At 40.9% G+C, this 18548-nt stretch overlaps 1 protein-coding gene across 1 annotated transcript in view; it reads right to left on the bottom strand.

The window, feature by feature from the left end:
• The window catches only part of vta1 (vesicle (multivesicular body) trafficking 1), a 172257-nt gene that overhangs the window by 92835 nt on the left and 60874 nt on the right, over positions 1 to 18548 (bottom strand). The window contains exon 2 of the mRNA XM_055639171.1: positions 8115 to 8209. Within this exon, the coding sequence (XP_055495146.1) occupies positions 8115 to 8209 (95 nt within the window). The remainder of the gene's footprint in view (positions 1 to 8114; positions 8210 to 18548) is intronic.

Here is an 18548-nt window from a genome sequence, read left to right on the forward strand (position 1 = left end):
TTTTTCAATCTCAGGTAGACACAAAATGCTGGAATCTGAAGAAGGGTCCCAACCCGAAACGTCACCCATTCATTCTCTCCAGAGATGCTGCCTGTCCTGCTGTTACTCCAGCATTTTGTGTCTATCTTCAATTTAAACCAGCATCTGCAGTTCTTTCCTACACTATTTCAATCTCAACTGTACTGTGCTTATAAGGAAAGCACATCAGGCCTCTATTTCCTGAGAAGGTTACGGAGAGTCGGTATGTCAAGGAGGACTTTCTCGAACTTCTTTCTACAGGTGCACAGTAGAGAGCATGCTGACCGGTTGCATCGTGGCTTGGTTCGGCAACTTGAGCGCCCAGGAGTGGAAAAGACTGCAAAAAGTTGTAAACATTGCCCAGTCCATCATCGGCTCTGACCTCCCTACCATCGAGGGGATCTATCGCAGTCGTTGCCTCAAAAAGGCTGCCAGCATCATCAAGGATCGACACTATCCTGGCCACTCACTCATCTCCCCACTGCCTTCAGGTAGAAGGTACAGGAGCTTGAAATCTGCAACATCCAGGTTTAGGAATAGCTACTTCCCCACAGTCATCAGGCTATTAAACTCAACTAAAACAAAACTCTGAACATTAATAGCCCATTGCACTTTATCTGCTTATTTATGTGTATGTGTATATATATATATATATATATATATATGTATTCAATGGTATATGGTCACACTGATCTGTTCTGTATTTATTTATGCCTACTATATTCTGTTGTGTTGAATTCAAAGCAAGAATTTCATTGTCCTATCTGGGACACATGACAATAAACTCTTGAATCTTAATGATGAATGTGATACAGCAGTACAATTGCACCTACAATTGCGCCGGTAGGCGGCGCGGCTCTGGCCAGCAGCTGCCTCTGCAGCCTGTCCGCGTTTTTATTATTTTTTGTCTGTGTTTTTATGTAGTTTTTGTTATTTTATGTTGGGGTGTGTGTGTGGGGGGGCGGGGAAACTTTTTGAATCTCTCCCTGCACTGGAAACCCGACCTTTTTCTCGTCGGGTCTCAGGTGTCGTTGAGGCCGCAACGAGGAGCGGCCTCCAACAGGAAGAAGCCGGGGACTCAGGTGTCGACTCACCGTTGCCGTCGCGGAGCTGGCCGAGTCCGGAGCGGGTGGAGCGGTGGAGGAGCGCTGCTGTTGCTGCTGCTGCTGCTGCTGCTGCTGCTACCGGAGAGTCGGAGGCTCCGGCGACGGGTCTGTGGACGACGGCGCCGGGAGCCCACGGCTCCCTGGAGGGAGACCGCTTTTCGGGGCTCCTGCAACGGCGACTTCTCCCGCCCGAGTTGCGGGGTTGAAGAGCTCCTGGAGCGGGGCCTGACATCACTGCCCCGCGCGGCTGGAATGGCCGCGGACTCTGCGAGCGCACACCGGGGGCTCCAACACCAAGACCCGGTGTGCGACCTCGCACCACCCGGCGTGGCTTTAATGGCCGCGGGACAATCGCCATCGCCAGCCGGGGGCTATGACTTTGACTCTGACATCGGGGGGGGGGGGGAGAGTGCAGTGGAGAGATAAGTTTATTTGGCCTTCCATCACAGCTATGTGATGGATGTTTATGTTAAATGTAATTATGTTGTGTCTGGGGTCTATTTGTGTGTAATGTATGGCTGCAGAAACGGCATTTCGTTTGGACCTCCAGGGGTCCAAATGACAATTAAATTGACTCTTGTCTCTTGACTCTCTCTCTTGACCTACCAGGAAGGGAGAAATGCACTATCCAATTACAGTATCCAGTTGAAAACCTGCAAGTGTAAATACCTAATGAGGAGAAATGTTTGCAATTGAGCCAATCCGCATAAAGTTGGTAAAGCAATGAATTTTTAGGCTTGCTTCATTACACCCACCGGAAGACTGATTTAGCAGAGCTCATTTCCCTTTGCTTAAGTTGCAATGGGTGAACAGACATTATCCTATCCAAATACTGAGGACAATACAGTAGTTAAATCCTAACTGCAGAGGAACAGTGGTAATGGCAGATCAAAACCAGAACTATTTTTAAAACCAGAAACATAATTACTTTCATATTTTTGCTACTACATTTTGCCCATGTTGTGCCAGATGAGGTGTGGTAGCAGTTTCAACACTACATTCCTACACATAGATTGAGCTTTTCATCCATAAATACATTTAGCCATCATTTAAACCCGTGTAAGATTAAAATGACGACAGCCTGTTATTAGAATACAAATAGAAGTATTTCTTAAACCAGTTCTGCTGGTGCATTTGAGAAATTGCTGTAAGCCTAATGAATTATTAAATTGATTACGGAAAGATTTGATAATTCATGTTATGTGTATTAATGTCATGATTCGCATCATCTAATAATTTCCAGCAATTTAGGAAGTAGAAAAGAGACTGCCACTGCAGAAAAATAACAACTCATCAAGATTACTTCAACTGCATCTATTACCTGTGTAACTCCGAAAAAGGGCAAGTGCAACAAATCATTGCCCCAAGTCAGAACAATATCCTGATTTGGACAAATGCTACTTCCTTGTTGCTGTTGTTAGGCTTTACGTTCCCAACCTAACAGCACCATGGAAACAGCATAGCAAATCAAGATGATCAATCAGCACCTTCCGGAAGAGAGATGGATAATAAAAGTATCTTCAATAGAAAAAAAGAGTAATGTTTCACAGGAAAAATATTTTTTGTCCCTGTAATGGAAGAAGGGAAATCTATAATGGAGTAGCAAGACTATGAATTCAGTAATTTGAACCTCAAGCTTCAATCCTAAACACAAGTTGTGGTGGATGTTTATGTTAACTTTTATGTAGTTGTTTGCCTTGTTGCTTTTTTTTAAGTATGGCTGTATGGTAACTCGAGTTTCAATGTACCTTAATTGGTACACGTGACAATTAACTGACCGTTGAACCTTTAAAGCTAATTCATTGAGATGATTGGGATAGAACACAATTCACAAAACAAAGCCTCATTCCTGAAACAAAGTAATCAATTGAAGGTGGGACTTGCAACAACGCAGAGCTCAGCATGCAGCAAAGGAAAAATCACGAAGAAGTGAAACTGTGAAGTAAAGTGCCACATTTAAAATTACCCAGTTCAAAAAGTTAATTTTTCAGTTCATTTAAACCCTTAACTGAAATGAACTCATCTCAGATCAATTCTGAATGATTCAATTCTCTGTGCTGAAACTACTCTTTGTGCAATTGTTATTACTTGTATCAGACAACTCCCTTGCAAACTATTCTTGTAAATCAATCACCCTTTGAATTAGGGTTTAGCCAGTGGCCTCTCAGGGTCCTAACAAAATAAAATTCTATATAAATAAGCCTTTAGCCAACATTTCTACACCAAACGTGTAGAATTTACCTTGTTTTTCTTTTTATGCCCAAGTTCCTCTTTGAGAAATGGAGGCTAGGAAAAACAACTATCTTTCTTGTGTAAATGCTGAATGACCCCTTTCACTGGCAACTGCTGTTACACAGCACCTGGAACATGATTCTCGCACCTAAACTTGGTCGTTTCTGGGGAACAGTGAGCTACACACGTGCATCAGGCTGCAAGAGTGGAAAAAATGTTAACCACAGATGAATATTACTGCTGATTTTACACCACAAATCTGTGAAATCCTGGTTTCAGGTTAATTTGGAGAATAGGAGATATTTGTAGAGATGGAAGTTATACAAGGATTTTATTCAATGAAAATGAAGACAAAATATAGAGAAACAAATAACTCCACTTGCCCTCTTTCTTCATGAATGGAGCTATGTTTTAGTTTGTTTCATTGCTACATTTAGATTACATAAGTTAGAGGGATATCATTTTAATTCTAAACTAATATCTCAAATGCAAATTCCTCCTCCCTCACCTCCATCCAGGTGAGACAGAGTTCACGTGCATCTCCTCCAAACTCATTTACTGCATTTGGTTTAGTTTAGTTTAGAGATAGAGTAAGGAAACAGGCCCTTTGGCCCACCGAGTCTACGCTGACCAGTGGTCACCCGTACACTAGTTCTACCTACACACTAGGGACAATTTACAGAAGCCATTTAATTTACAAACCTACGTCTTTGGAATGTGGAACAACAGAGGCAAATAAATAAATGATGGGTCTTTGTCCCAAACATTATAGAGGACACGGTATAAACTCAGTACATATAGCACCGATGGCAGAATCGAACCCGTGTCTGTGGCGGTCTAAAGCCGCAACACTACTGCTGCACCACCATGCCACCAGGAGGCCACATCGGTGTTCCCGATGTGCCTCCTTTATAACTGTGAGACCAAGTTTAGACTAGGCGACTGCGTTGGCGAACAAGTGCTCGATCAGCCACGACTTGCTGGATCATATAGCAATAGCTGCTCACCATTTTAACTATCCTTCCCATTCCCCTGCTGACCTTTCCGTCCTAAGCCTCCTGTACTGACAGATCGAAGCCATACATAAACTGGACGTACAACACCTCATATTCCACTTGGGTTGCTTAGAACATTGAGTTGTACCCAACATTGAGTTGTACTACAAACATCTGCCCATCACCCCACCACCCCATCCCACTCTCTTCCCTGTAACCCAATTAGATTTACATCAATTTCTCTCCTTCGCCTTCCACCAACACCTCTACTTCCTTAGTAGGCTCAAGAAGTTTGGAGTGGCCCCAACAACCCTCACCAACTTTGCAGATGCACCATTTAAATCATTTTACCGAGATGCATCACATCATGGTTAGGGAACAGCTCCATTCAAGACAGTAAGAAATCACAGAGAGTGGTGGACGTAGCCCAGACCATCACACAAACAAACTCCACTTCCATTGACTCCATGTACCTTACAATGCCTCGGGAAGACCACCAGCATAATCAACAACCAGTCTTAGCCTGACCACTCCCTCTCTCCACTGATGGGAATCAGGCAAAAGGTACATAAGTTTGAAAATGCATTTCTCCAGTTTCAGGGACAGTTTCCTCCCAGCTGTTATCAGGCAACTGAACCGTCCTCTCACCATCTGGCTGGTGGTCCTGACCTCCTAGCTACCTCATTGGAGATCTTTGAAGTATCTTTACCCGGCTTTATCTTGCACCAAATATTACACAAATAATATATCCTGTATTTGTACACTGCGGACGGCTTTATTGCACTCATATATAGTATTTTCTTTGACTGGGGAGCATGCTACTAAAAGCTTTTCACTGTACCTCGATATATGTGACAAAAATAAACAAAACTGAGTTGCTCCAGCACTTTGTACCTGTTTTTGTGAACCAGCATCTACAGTTCCTTGCCTATGTCATTTCAATGGCATGGTATTTCAGTCCACGGGTAAACATCACAGTTATTCCTAATTACTTTCAATGTTAAGAAATTCATTATAATTGCTAAATCTATTTTTTTAAAAGCTTCCTATTGACTTCCAGGAGGGCAAGCCATGATTCCATGAACTTGCCTTCATCAGCAGAATGACAGTGAGAGTCAACAGCTTCAAGTTTTAGGGTATGCGCATATCTGAAGATCTATCCTGCACCCAACACATTGATCTCCCACGTCTTGCAGAAGGACCAAAGACTGCCCTAACTGCCAATAGCCCATAAATGCCTGTATATCCTTGCAAGATTGAAGAAATTAAGCATGTCGCCAAATATACAATCAAACTTCTACAAGTGTGGAAGAAGACCACACTGACTGGTTGTATCACAGCTCAGTTCGGTAACGGATGCCCAGGAACGATAGTGGCCGCAGAAAGTAGTGATCATTGCCCAGGCCATCACAGGTATTGACCTCCCCACCATCCAGGGATTTACAGGAAGAACTGTTTCAAGCCGGCACCTAATATCATCAAAGTCTGGCCATGCTCTCATATCGTTGTTACTCTCAGAAAAAGGCATTTCTGTGGGACTCCTTGTTATATTGATTCATAGAAAGTGGGCAGCAGGGTAAAAACAATGTATATTTCTCTGATTGTATTGAAATTCTGCTGATGGAATACAATTGCCTCGCTTAAATGCACATTCATCTGCTTTTATAACAATGAAGCCCAACCACGCAGACTGACCCACTGAATTACTCCAGCTCATTGTGCCTTTGTTTGTAAACCCACATCTGCAGTTCCTTGTAACTCCTTTGAACACTAACTACTCATGTGGCTCCTTTTGGCATCTTCTCGCTCCTGTAGAATAAGGAGTAAGCCATTTAGAACGGAGACGAGGAAACACTTTTTCTCACAGAGAGTGGTGAGTAATGGAATTCTCTGCCTCAGAGGGCGGTGGAGGCAGGTTCTCTGGATGCTTTCAAGAGAGAGCTAGATAAGGCTCTTAAAAATAGCGGAGTCTGGGTTTATCATTACCTAACTTTATATATTACTACTGGGCAGTGCATATTAAGAACATAATATACTGGCTGGATAGTTCCACTCAGCAGTTGGAGTGGATAAGAATGGAGAAAGAGGAGTGCTATCCGCACGATATAGGAACGATCCTGCTCTCACCGATAAAATTGAATAGTATAATATATAAGAAGAACCCAATTATTCACAATATAATAAGAATTTGGAAACAAATAAAAGTATCCTTGAAATTAAATAATTTATCAGTACTAACCCCACTATTGAACAACCCCGCATTCAAACCTTCTCTCATCGACAACACATATCAACAATGGGATAGACTGGGGATTAGGAAAGTAGGGGATATGTATGAAGTGGGCAAACTGTTATCATTTCAACAATTAAAATTAAAATTTAAATTGAAGGATAATCAATATTTTAAATATATACAGGTATGTGACTTTATGAAGAAATATACACATAGATTTCAAACTATATTTTTAGATCCTTTACAAGAAGCAATGAATATTAAGGCTGATTCACAAAAATTAATATCATACTTTTATAATAATATATTAAATAGAGAATCACCCTCAACAGAAGCATTAAGGGAAGATTGGGAACAAGAGCTAATGATAAAGATCTCGAAGGATAGATGGGAAAAGTATTTGATGAATACACATAACTGTTCTATTAATGCAAGACATAATTTAATTCAATTCAAATTATTACATAGACTATATTATTCAAAAACGAGGTTGAATAAATTTTATCCAAACGTCTCTCCCAGATGCGATAAATGTTTGTTTCAAAACGCTAATATAACACACTCATTTGTTGGATGTACAAAGTTGAATAAATTTTGGAGTGATATATTTGATATATTTACAAAGATTTTCAAGTCAAGAATAGAACCCAAAACGGAATGGATTATATTTGGAATAATAGGAGAAGATACCAATTTAAATAAAGATCAAAATGTTTTTTTAAATTATGGGTTAATAATTGGAAAGAAATTGATACTTAAATTTTGGAAAAATACAACCACACCAACTGTTAAAATGTGGATCAGGAATATGATGGACATAGCACGCCTTGAAGAAATGAGACTCCGACTAATAGATAAATATGACCAATTCTTAAGGAGTTGGTCTCCTTTCATCGACTTTTTGGAATCATGTGATGCAGCGGTACCGTAAGGATTGCTGATTTCAGTTCATGACGCGGATAGAGCTACATCTCCGAATACAGATTTGAAAAATTCTCTTTTAAGGGGCCTTCTCTTCTATTTCTACTTTCCACTTTCTCTCTTCCTTTTTTTATTTTTTATATACACACTTCACGTTTTTCTACTCTCTACCATCTATTTTTCCACTTTTTCCCCTTTCTATTGTTTTCTTTTTCTTGTCCTGCTTACTTCCTTCTTATAACATAAAACTAGAGGTTGTACATAGAATGGATTACGGTATTACATAGTTGGCACCTAAAATTGGGTGCCACTGTACTGTTTTGTGCTGTATTAACTTCTAATAAAATAAACAAAAAAAAAAAAAAAAAAAAAAAAAAATAGCGGAGTCTGGGGATATGGGGAGAAGGCAGGAAAGGGGTACTAATTGAGGATGATCAGTCATGATCACATTGAATGGCGGTGCTGGCTCGAAGGGCCAAATGGCCTACTCCTGCACCTATTGTATTGTACTTATATTATATAAAATAAACTATTTAATGCTTTGAATCGCTTTGTGCAACATCAAGGAGGCTGACTGTTTGAAGAATGAGGTTTCAAATTAATACTTACAATTTCTAGCTGATCCATGAGTTTCACCAAGAACTTGCGACATTCTGGTGTTTTACTATCAATTTTCATTCCAGTCTGCATAGCATATAAACGACCTGTGAAGAGGAGAGTAAATCTCAATAAATACAATGCAGTCACAAGCTTGCCCCAGGAAAATAATCTTGCGAAATCATGAAGAGCAAATGCAAAGCAGTAAATACAACCTTGTACAAACCATCAATATGGATCACCTTGAATTTCCATTCACTCTCCTATACTCTCGAGCTGAAACCATCGCAAGAAGACAGTTTTAAAGTTACTAATTATCTTAACACCTATTCAAGAACCGTAGGGAAAAATAAAACCTGCACAAAAAAATGAACTGGGAAAAGCTGACCTCTCAGCCTGGCAATACTGGTTCACATTTGGTCAGATCAAAATTGGCTGACTGAAACCCTCAACGCTATACAGCATTACATTTCACACAAATATATCAAATATCGACCCATTTTAAAATCACTGCCTCTTAAACCAGTGTTTTAAAGGCTTACAAACCAAGATAGAAAAAAATGCCTGCATCTTTATCTTAAAATGGATGACCCATTTTAAAATAAAAACATGAGGTAACATCTCTCCTCATCCACTTTGTCGATACCAATCAAGAACTTATGTTTCAATCGAGTTTCCTCTCACCCTTCTGAACTCCAGTAAATTCAAGACAAGCTTGAATAACCTTTTCCCAAGAAAACCATTCAAGATATTATTTGAATAAACCTTAAGAGTCATTGAGTCATGGAATGATACAGTGTGGAAACAGGCCCTTCTGCCCACACCGGCCAACATGTCCCAGCTACACTAGTCCCACCTGTCTGCGCTTGGTCCATATCCCTCCAAACCCGTCCTATCCGTGTATCTATGTCTAACTGTTTCTTAAACGTTGGGATAGTCCCAGCCTCAACTACCTCATCTGGCAGCTTGTTCCATCCACCCACCACCCTTTGTGAGAATGCATTTCGTTGTCTCTGTGCTGTACACTGACAATGACAATTAAAATTGAATCTGAATCTGAATCTGAACCTTCTCTGAATTATTTCCAATGCATGAACATACTTACTTAAATAAAGGAACAACTTCAAGTTCTTAAGCATTCATGCCACTAGCACTGATATCTGAGAAGATTTATCATGCCCACGAGGATTCCCTTGAATTTCTACAGGTGCACTATAGAAAGTATTTCGACGGATGCCCCTTGGCCTGGTGTGGCGACTGTTCTGCTCTCGACTGCCTGAACCTACAGAGTGGTGAACATCATCCAGTCCATCTTCATTGAGCTGGTATGTGGTATGTGAAGCTACATGAGAAGGAGTTGATGTCCTGATGGAGGGAAATGGGCAAGGATTGGCTGAGACTGTGTAAGAGGACGGATGTGATCGGAGAAAAAGAGCTGCATTACATCCGCTATGATCAAAATCTGTTATAAAGAGGTCCGTAATAACATGGGGGCATACTGTATAGTATTTTAACATTTATCAATCACAGTGTCAAAGCAGTTACTGAAGCCATTATTCTAAGCAATTGTAAGGTCAAAATACTTAATGAATCAGTAAATATCACAATGCATGTCAGTGCATGACAGTGGTGGAAAAAATTAGAGGAACAGCACCTCATATTTTTCTTGGGCAACTTACAACCCAGTGGTATGAATATTTACTTCTCTAACTTAAAGTGACCCTTGTTTTCCCTCTCTCTCCATCCCTCCCCTATCCTAGTTCTCCAACTAGCTTGAATCTCCTCCTGATTCATTTTACCTTATATGCCTCGTTGTCACCTTCCCCTAGCTAAAAATTCTACATTTCTACTCTTCTACATTTCCCTTGATCTTTGTCCCCTTACCCTTCCATATTTCTTGTTTCTCTCTCCCCTTGACTCTCATTCTGAAGAAGGGTTTCGACCTAAAACATCACCCATTCATTCTCTCCAGAGTTGCTTCCTGTCCCGCTGAGTTATTCCAGCATTTTTGTGACTATCTTCAGTGTAAAGCAACATCTGCAGTTCCTTCCTACACATCTTCCTAGACCATTTATGTTCCAAGTCAGCTATTTTGAAGCAAGTCCACAGTCGCAAATCACAGAGCAGGGAAGGTTAACAGGATTCTTCCCAAAGGGCATTAGTGAACCTGTTATGTCATGAGCTCTATAAAAATATTTGCTTTTAAAATATGTATTCAACAATTTGAATTTAATTCCATCCCTCTCTTTGTGAGGTTGAAACCACTGTCTCCAAATAATAATCCACAAACTTCATCAATTGTCAATTAAAACTCTATGGTTACACAATTCTGCTTCATGAAATTCCTTGTCCTGATGTATCGTGCTGCTATTAGTACATTTCATTGAACTCAATGAGAACGTTTCCATAATCTTTGGAATGAAGGGACGTGGAGGTTGAAGAGCTGCAAGGTTATTAAGGTCATGTGAACTTCAGTATGTGCAGAATTTCATGACTGCTAATGAGAAGTGCAGGCTGTTTACATTGTCTATTAGTTCCAACATTGTAGAATATACCCAAACAGCACTGAAGTTCAGATGGGCACGTGCAAGCGGGTAATATGCAATGTCCCAATAAGATTGGACTGACTCTTGCTCACAATTCATGAGATTCGTTTTAATACAGTTTTGTTGAACAAAATAAACTGCAGATTAGATCTGCTGTAATGCGTTTCCATAACACAAATGCGATATAACACGATTGATGAACACTATTTGTATTATGCCAGCCAAATTGGTGATAATGTGATTTCAATCAGGAACAAGAGAACCATTTAAAAGTCACTTTAAAAAATGAAGATGCTGCCTGTCCTGCTGAGTATCTCCAGCTTTTTGTGTATAATTTGAGCACTAGGTTTAAAATGCTTCGGCTCTCTTTGTCTGCTCAAGAAACCCTTCTTCAAATTTAGAGTCAGGGAAATATTTTCCCTCTCTAGTTTCCCTCTCCCCTGACTCTCAATCTTTTTTTTTTTAATATTTTTTTTATTAGAGGCATCTGCATTTCATAGTCCAAACCAATACAAACTTTGTTTAACGGTTACATATTCAATAACCAGGATTCCAGGGACCCAGTTATCAAAGTAGGTATGTTGCAAAGCCTACCTGAAGCGTCGCTGAAAATCTGTCCCAGCCTGTGTGCGCGATTTTGGCGCCGTTTAGAGGGGGGCGGGTTTAAAACGCGATTTCCCCATGGCTGTTCAAATCGAGGATGTTCAGCCTAGTTAATTATTAACGAAAAATCGCTGGAAGATTCCGTCGCTTTAGCTATTATTACTTTTAAGGGCTTTATATAATTGTTATACAGGTGCACAACCTTTTATCCGAAAGCCTTGGGACCAGACACTTTTCGTAATTCAGAATTTGTCGGCCTTCGGAATGGAAATTTTTTAGGTAGATTTTAATGGCTGGCTCAGTGGTAGAGTGCTCGGCTCATATCCGCAAGGTCGTGAGTTTGCGCCTTGATCCCGGCAGTTACTCGGTCGCGAGTTTGAGTCTTCAATGTCGTTTTTTCTTGCAGAATAAATGTCTGTATGAAATGCAGTGTGTTGAATTAATTCCTGAATTTGTAAATGTGCCCGCAGCATTGAATCACCTCTTGCACTCATGTCACCCTAGCGGGGCTACATGCCCTTAGGCGGCCTAAGGGCATGTATCCCCGAGCTAGATCGTGAGTTTGCGCCTCGATCCTGGCAGTTACTCGGTCGCGAGTTTGAATCTTCAATGTAGTTTTTTCTTGCAGATTAAATGTCTGTATGAAATGCAGTGTGTTGAATGAATTCCTGAATTTGTAAATGTGCCCGCAGCATTGAATCACCTCTTGCACTCATGTCACCCTAGCGGGGCTACATGCCCTTAGGCGGCCTAGCTCGGGGATTCTTGAATTCTTGAAGCGGGGCTGGGCTGGAGTTGCTGCTGGCTGTGGGTCTCTGGGATCTCCGTGCTTGAAGTGGGCCTGGGGGTCGGCGTCCCGTTGGTCCTGACGTCTCCGGCCACCCCCCTGGACTGGAGCTGAGACTGGGAACTGTACCGCCCTAGCCCCCTCCCTCTGCAACTGCAAACAACCCCACTCTCCTGCAAGGGCGGTACAGTTCCCGGAGGATAGCAGGTGGCCGGAGACGTCAGGACCAACAGGAACCCGCTCCCCAATGGGCCCCTATGACACCCGAGCTGCGCCCCGTCATCCGCAACCCAGGTTCCTCTGTAGTTGGAGCGGGGCTGGGCTGGGCTGCTGCAGGCTGTGGGTCTCTGGGATCTCCGTGCTTGCGGCGGGCATGGTGGTCGATGTCCAATTGGTCCTGACGTCTCCGGTGACTGGCATTGTATGCTGGCATCGCCGACGTGAAGACAGTGCAAAGCCCCCGCGCCGGTGCAATGAGCGGGGAGCTGGAGAGGGGAGGGAAGGGGGTCACACACATGGCCGGGAAGCAGAGGGGTGTAGGTGGGGTGAAACTGAAGGGAGCGACAATCTGCTGCCGCCTGCCCACTGAGTTAAAAAGTTCCCACGCAAGACTCACGATACACTGTGTATCGTGAGTCTACCGTGGGAACTTTTTAACTCAGCGGACAGGCAGCAGCATATTGTCAATTATTAACCCTCCCGCGCAATATACCCTCACCTTTTCTTTTATGAATGGGGATTTAGTTCCCCTTTCTTCGAGGACCGACCGGAGGTTCCGCTGTCACCTCTGCGGGCCGCCCTCGGTGAACGTTTTCAAGGACCTTTCTTCAAGGACCGAAAAAATGTCCGCTATTCGGAGGTTTTCGTTATTTGGATCGTCGGATAAAAGGTTGTGCACCTGTAGTAGTTTAAAAATTAACCTCTAAACCCCCGACCGCCGGCAACGGGTCAGATTTCATACAGTGGACAACAGAAGGTAGACTGTTTATTTTTACATTAAAAAGGGCTTCTTAAGATCCCTTTATACAAAGTTTAAAGTTGCGAGTAGCTAATTTTGGGCCCATTATATCCCGCAGTATTTTTCTGGGCATTTGAGGGCACAAATCTAGCGCAATGTGAACGTTCTAACCCAGCGTGTTCACAGGAACCCAGTAGAAAGCTGATTTAAATTGACTTTAATTTACAGCAATTGAACACTAAATTCCTTCCATTTGGCCTATAAATTAACGTAAATGAGATTTAAAAATCATGTTTTATTGTGAATTATTTGTGAATATTATTTGGATACTTAGGCTATTTAAAAATGTTAATAATTTATTAAGAAATAGATAGATGTTTAGATCTAGTAATTGAAGTTTGAAATTAGCTCCAATTGGGTAACTAACTAATTATATGCTTTAATTTCAGGTCACCCAAGTAAGATTGTTTTATATTTGTTTCAGAATGCTTCAATCTATGATAACTGAAAATTTCATTCAGTTCTCTTAATTTTTAAGAAAGTTATGGGCTTTTGACTGTCCACGATCACAGCTTTTAGATAGAAAATCAATAGGGAACAAGATGCTAATTTCCGAGTATGAAAATGGCCATAACCTTTTAAATACTTGAGATATGAAAGTGAATTAGGTGTCAAATTAAAGTTCTTTTTATGCTTTATCTGATGGGATAAATTGCAGACTTGATTTTTAAAATCTCAAAATGTTGTAACATTGCTAATCAAAGTAGCTGGGATCCTCCTTTATTGGTTACATATTAACATTGCCTCTAATTATTTATTTTTATTTATAGATAGGAAAAATAAAGAAAGAAAGAAATTAGAAAAGTAGGATAAACTATTAATAATACAACTTAGGAGATAGGTCCGTATATCAGAGAACATAACTATTCATCTAGTCCTGGATTCAGGTTTCAGTCCGGCCTCCGCACCGGTCCAATCTACTCCTTCAAATAATCTATAAATGGAGACCATATTCTAGTAAATAATTCTGGTTTGTCAATTAAGACAAATTTATTTTTTTCCAAATGTAAGGTCTCCGACATCTCCATAATCCACATCTTGATTGTGAGAAGGGTTTTGACCCGAAACGTCACCCGTTCCTTTTCTCCTGAGATGCTGCCTGACCCTCTGAGTTACTCCAGCATATTGTGTCTGTCTATCTTTGGCATTCTGATATTCAGTTTAAGGAGCCATGAGGTGTGAGCAATAATCAATTGCTTTGCCAATACATTAATAAAAAAGAGAACTATGGTCTCATGAGCTTTCATGAAAGATTGGAGAATGGTTCTCCCATCCTAACCACGTTTAAAAAGACAGAATAACATATAATAATTATTAAACCTGATTTGTATCTCGTCAGTTCTACATTCTTGATTTTATTGTGTACATTCGTGCACCACTGTTGCAATCAAACTTCTCATGCTGCTTCGACATGTCTATGGTCTAGACTGCCTGATTATGTAATTCCTGACCAGCTCTATTCAACAACTTGCCTAAGGCAAGTCCGAAGGCAGCTTATGCTTTTATTTGATTTGTGATTGCAAGAGTTTTAAAATCCTCATTAAACTGTCTTCACATTGATCTGAAGAAGGGTCTCGACCCAAAATATCACCCATTCCCTCTCTCCAGAGATGCAGCCTGTCCTGCTGAGTTACTCCAGCATTTTGTGTCTATCTTTACATTGATCTGGTCTTTGATTGTGATAAATTGTACGTTCTGTATTGCAGCCTATATTTTCTTCCAGGCATAAGTGGATTTTATTTTTAACAGCCAACTTGATATTATCAGAGTTTAGTTCACCATTTAGGCTGCAGTGCCTCCACTATCGTTGATGAAGGCCAAGCAAAACGTTCAAAACAGATATCAATAATTTAAGTGGAATAGAAATGACACTTTCTTGGTAACGTTGCATTGCACTAAAATCTGAGAAACACCGAGTATTTTCAATGTAATTCCGTACTCTATTTGAATGCATCATTTTCAGCAAAATATTCAGGAATTCTAGATGGCTGAAGCACTTTAACAGTACTGTAAATGCCCACAGGTTCACTGAACAACAAAAATTCCACAAAAGACGTCCAAGCAATTGGACAAAATGACTATAACCCACTTAGAGATGTGATGTTATTCCTCAAACTTGTACTGGGCTTCATTAGAATAGTGTTAAAAGATAAAAGCCATAGTACGAGTGGGATGGAGAAGTGGTCCAAATGAAGGTGCTCATATCCAAGAATCCAAAGACGTTACGAATAATTGGAAAGGTCTTCAACAAACTAGCAAACAACTGATTGATATAATTCTGTCAGAGTCCAGCAGTGAACACAGGAGTTAGAAGATCGCATCATGTTTTGAATATGCGACCCATACCATATAAGTATATTTTCTGTTTACGTATATTGCTTAAACAATCTTGTCACAGTCTTCTTCCCCTGGGAACCTTTATAATAACAATTGTTTTTTGGAAAAGAAAAATGTCAATAGAAGCAGCCATCATATCACCGAATAAGCAATTTCAATATTACTTCATTGCTTTATTATCAAATCACTTAAATACTTTCAGATTTAACATGGCAAGCAAGGATTTACTCGGCATTTACTACTTTGCTGTTTGTGGAACATTGTTGTTCCTGAAAGATCTGCAGTGCTTTTCCTTTACGTGAGAAATGGCATTATGTTTCAAATTAATCAATGCCTGAGTAAAAGTGTAATAAGAATCGAGGAGCTTTGGAGGAATCTGCACATCCCATCTTATGTGCCAGATCTGAATAAACTATATACAGCTAGACTTTTGCTCTGCCTTTTCCCAAGCACATTGCAGAATTTTCCTTTTTAAATATATTTTTTGTTTCCTTCTGGAAGTTAATGTTGAATCCGTTTCCATTGCCCTTGTAGGCAATGCATTGCAAATCACTGAAAGAAAAGATTTTTCATCTCCAACTATCCTTTTCCTGCTTGTTCAAAAGAAATCCATAAATCTGTTTCTGGCAACAGAATTTACTGTCAGTGGAAAAGGTTTCAAAAGTTCTGAAGGTTGAGTATAAATGTTGAATTTCCCTTAACCTTTAGCTACAAGAACAATTCCCATCATATAATTGAATCAATATATTATAAGCAAGGTTCCAGCATCTGTAGTGTCGTGTGTCCTAAGTGTTGACGAAACTCTGCGATAATAACGCTAAAGGGGCAAGAAACAAGTTCCAACTTGATGGCAAATCAGATGGATGCATTGTCAGAAGGAGTGAAGCAATGTTTTGATTGCAAACTGCACTCATGGAACAACATGCAAGCAGAGCTCTGGAATAAGACCACAGGGATTAATGGCTTCCAAGTAAAAAAAAGCTTTCCAATATTTTTATTTGTTTATCATGGTTTGTTTCCTAGTAGATGGGCACCGTGGGGTCTTAAAAAAAATTAACATTTGAGGGCTATATTGAAGATCCCTTTCAAATGGAGTCTGTGGGGGGTGGAGGGAGGGGGGTGTTTGAGAAATATGGTTTCCGGCCTCCTAATATTCCAATCAAAGGCGAAAATTAAAGCCACAATATGCTATTTAAATGAAAAGTTAAGATTTTAAAACTCAGAATGCTGAGACCACTAAAACGCACCAACACCAGCTAGGAGTGGGGGGGGGGGGGGGGACACTTCAAGATGTTTATTGAGCAGAGCAAATCAGCTAGTGAAATTAACATGGATGCCGTAGGATACCGTTTTAGCTTTTACTGAAACAAATGAAGGGTAGATCCAGGTGAGCTAGGAAAGACTGGCAGATGGAATCAGGTAGTGGAAGAAAGGGTGGAGATAACGACAGAGGCTGGGAGTTGATAAATGGCAACAACAAAGGGCTGCAGATTATGAAATTGGATGAAAAAGGAAGATGAAACGAAGAACCAAGTGAGGGATGGTGGGAAGATGGGAATAGTGGGGGAAGGGAAGAGGGACCCAGTGGGAGGAGTGTGGATGATGAGGATATGAAATAAGATGCAGGAAAAGGAAAATAAAGAATGGGTGATAGGGACAAAGTTGGAAAGAAGTGTGTGTGAGACATTACCTGGGTCGATAAGGAGAGCTATAAAGATACAGGGTGAGTGGTTTACCTGAAATAGGAGACCTCAATATTCATGCTGTTGGGTTATACACTATGCCATTGGGTCGCGGATGGTGGTAGTCGATTGACTGCTTGTTGGCGCTGGCATTTGGTACTTCCAGCAACTCCACTATTGCACTTAACTGCCTTTGCACCTCAGGATACATTCCATTAGAAGCTTCTTGACTGAACTATAATGAAAGTCAGTGATGCTGAGATGTCTACATGCCAGGCACGGTTGGCCTATCGCCAGGACCAATCGCAAAGTGGTTTTGGGCCTGCAGTTCAATACATAGAAACATAGAAAATAGGTGCAGGAGCAGGCCATTCGGCCCTTCGAGCCTGCACCACCATTCAATATGATCATGGCTGATCATCCAACTCAGTATCCTGTACCTGCCTTCTCTCCATACCCCCTGATCCCTTTAGCCACAAGTGCCACATAAATCCTTCTTAAATATAGAGAATGAACTGGCTTCAACTACTTTCTGTGGCAGAGAATTCCACAGATTCACCACTCTCTGTGTGAAAAATGTTTTTCTCATCTCGGTCCTAAAAGACTTCCCCCTTATCCTTAAACTGTGACCCCTTGTTCTGGACTTCCCCAACATCGGGAACAATCTTCCTGCATCTAGCCTGTCCAACTCCTTAAGAATTTCTATAAGATCCCCCCTCAATCTTCTAAATTCTAGCGAGTACAAGCCAAGTCTGGAATTACCATAAAATTTACTAGCAAGTACAGTGGTGGCGTGGGAGGCAAGCTCTGAAGACAATGGAACTTCGCTGTGTCTTACACACGGCAGTGCACAGAACCAGATGTCAAAGTCACAGTGGAGTGCAGACATATGATAATCACCAATGCACCCGCAGTCCACCAAGCTCAATCTGGCACACTGTTGCCATGTTTTGATCTATTATTTGACCTGAACTACCCTCAACCACCTCCCTCCTCCCAAAAGCAAGTTTCGCCTGGGAGTTTTTTTAATACTCTGTTTATTCATTGCTTGCAGTTAATAAAAAGAAAGCTTGCTTTCCTCCAATGTACCTTTGCACAAGATTTATTATCTGGAATGAGTTCCGATCTCTTGGGTTCTAGCTGTAATGATCATGTATACGAGTGAATTGATGATGCATTCTGAACTCTACCTTAAACATCTGCCACGGTTTTTTTAATATACTGTCAAATCTGGCACAATGCTGTTCTACTTTTGTTCTTGCATTTAAGTCTTTGGGTCCTAATGGTGATCTGAGTGTCAGCTGTGGCTCTGCAAATAGAAAACGTTTGTACAAGTCTGAAATCTGCAGGCTCAAAGACATGAGAATAAAGTGATTGGAATGAAGATGTGGCCCATGTACCTTGGGACAGCGCAGTGAGTTACAAACCATTAAGTTAGTATGTGTAGGATGGAACTGCAGATGCTGGTTTAAC

This window comes from Leucoraja erinacea, chromosome 8, assembly GCF_028641065.1.
Source record: "Leucoraja erinacea ecotype New England chromosome 8, Leri_hhj_1, whole genome shotgun sequence".
NCBI lineage: Eukaryota > Metazoa > Chordata > Chondrichthyes > Rajiformes > Rajidae > Leucoraja > Leucoraja erinaceus.